At 32.0% G+C, this 1,525-nt stretch overlaps 1 protein-coding gene across 1 annotated transcript; it reads left to right on the top strand.

Moving 5' to 3' along the window:
- Window positions 1-145: 145 nt before the first annotated feature.
- Window positions 146-1,150, top strand: NAEGRDRAFT_77043 (uncharacterized protein; the record flags this gene model as incomplete). The annotated part of the gene is made up of 1 exon (XM_002668001.1): window positions 146-1,150. One exon carries the CDS (start codon window positions 146-148, stop codon window positions 1,148-1,150), a length of 1,005 nt encoding a protein of 334 aa, XP_002668047.1.
- Between the last annotated feature and the right edge of the window lie 375 nt (window positions 1,151-1,525).

The following is a 1,525-nucleotide window of genomic DNA, read 5'->3' as shown; positions in this document are numbered from 1 at the left end:
GGTTACGAAAAATAACATAATCCATGGCATGGATTATTTAGAACACTTTATTCGAATCAAAACTGATTGCCCAGCACTGCAGGTGTTTATTAATTTCTTGATGAAACAGGAATTTTCTTATTTAAACTTGGAAATGAAGGAAAATATGTCTGTAAAAGAATTGACAGAAAGAAATGTAATGCTTCTCCAAAAATTTACAGATTGGAATACTGTAAGCATTGAAACAATGAAGGAGTTGCTCGAATTTAATGGATATGCTTTGGAATTTCTTCCAAACTCCTTTCAGGATGATGAAAGTCTCGTTTCTATTGCTGTAAAATCGAGAGGACTATCTTTAAAGTATGCATCTGAAAGATTGAGGAATAATCCTACAATAGTTGATCTTGCAGTTTCTCAAAACTATTATTCTTTCGAATATGCTTCTAGAGAATTGAAAAACGACAAAATGAAGATATTGGAATATGTAGAAAGGAACGGATTGCTTCTTGAAATAGTTCCAGGTATTTTCAAAGAGGATTTACAAATAGTTCAGATGGCGATTGCTCAAAATCCACTTTCCATTCAATTCGCCTCTGAAAAATTCAAGTATGGAAAGAATCTTATCACTCCACTCATTGAGAAAAAAGGTGAACTTTTGAAATTTGCATCAAATTCCCTACAAAGTGATTCAAATATTATCTTGACAGCTACCAAAACTTTTGGATTGGCCATCCTCTACTCGTTTAAAAAATTGGATACTGAACTAATTTTGGACTGTGTAAAAATTAACAAACTTTATGAGAACAAACAGATTTTAAATTACGTCCTAGAGACCGAACAACTTAGAGAGGATGTTCAATTTCTATTTCAACTCTATCAATATGTTAGAGACGGTAGGATTGAAGAAATTGTTGAAAAATTGCCCGTAAAAAGTCTCCTACCTCATACTCCATTAACTCACAACTTTAAATGCAGAGATTTATATTGGACTATTCTATATAAGGCTAAGAAAGAGAGCTCAGAGCTGGAAAAATACGGATCTACTTCTATTTCCAAATCTGTAATGAGACTTCTAATCTATGATTATGTTTATAGTAAAGACAACCAATCCAAAGCAGATATTGAACTCATCCAAAAAGGAGGACAAATTGGAAAGTATACATATATGTAAGTTTTGAAGAATTTCTATTTTTCTTACCTGTACAAAGGTGGATATACGATATCGATAAGATTATTGACGAAACAACATTGAAATATGCCTCTGATTTGGATAAAGTTTTCAATAGATACATTAATCGATTGCAGATAACATTTGAAGGAGGAAGATTCTTAATTAAACAACGCTATGATGAATCATTGGTAGTTGTCTATGCATTTCTTCAGAGAATTAGTTCTTTGATTAAGAATACATTGGGTAATCGATTATGTGAGATTTGATCAAGAGATTCCAATAGGGGAGAATGTAGTTATGTTTCCTTTCCAATTACTTGAATCAATTTCTTAAAGATGGTGGAAGTGTTTTATATTCCACGTTTAAGGAAAGTGT

Source organism: Naegleria gruberi, assembly GCF_000004985.1.
Source record: "Naegleria gruberi genomic scaffold NAEGRscaffold_943, whole genome shotgun sequence".
In the NCBI taxonomy this organism is placed as follows: Eukaryota; Heterolobosea; class Eutetramitea; order Acrasida; family Naegleriidae; genus Naegleria; species Naegleria gruberi.
Note: the sequence above shows the minus strand (reverse complement) of the source record. Positions and strands in the feature narration are given on the sequence as shown.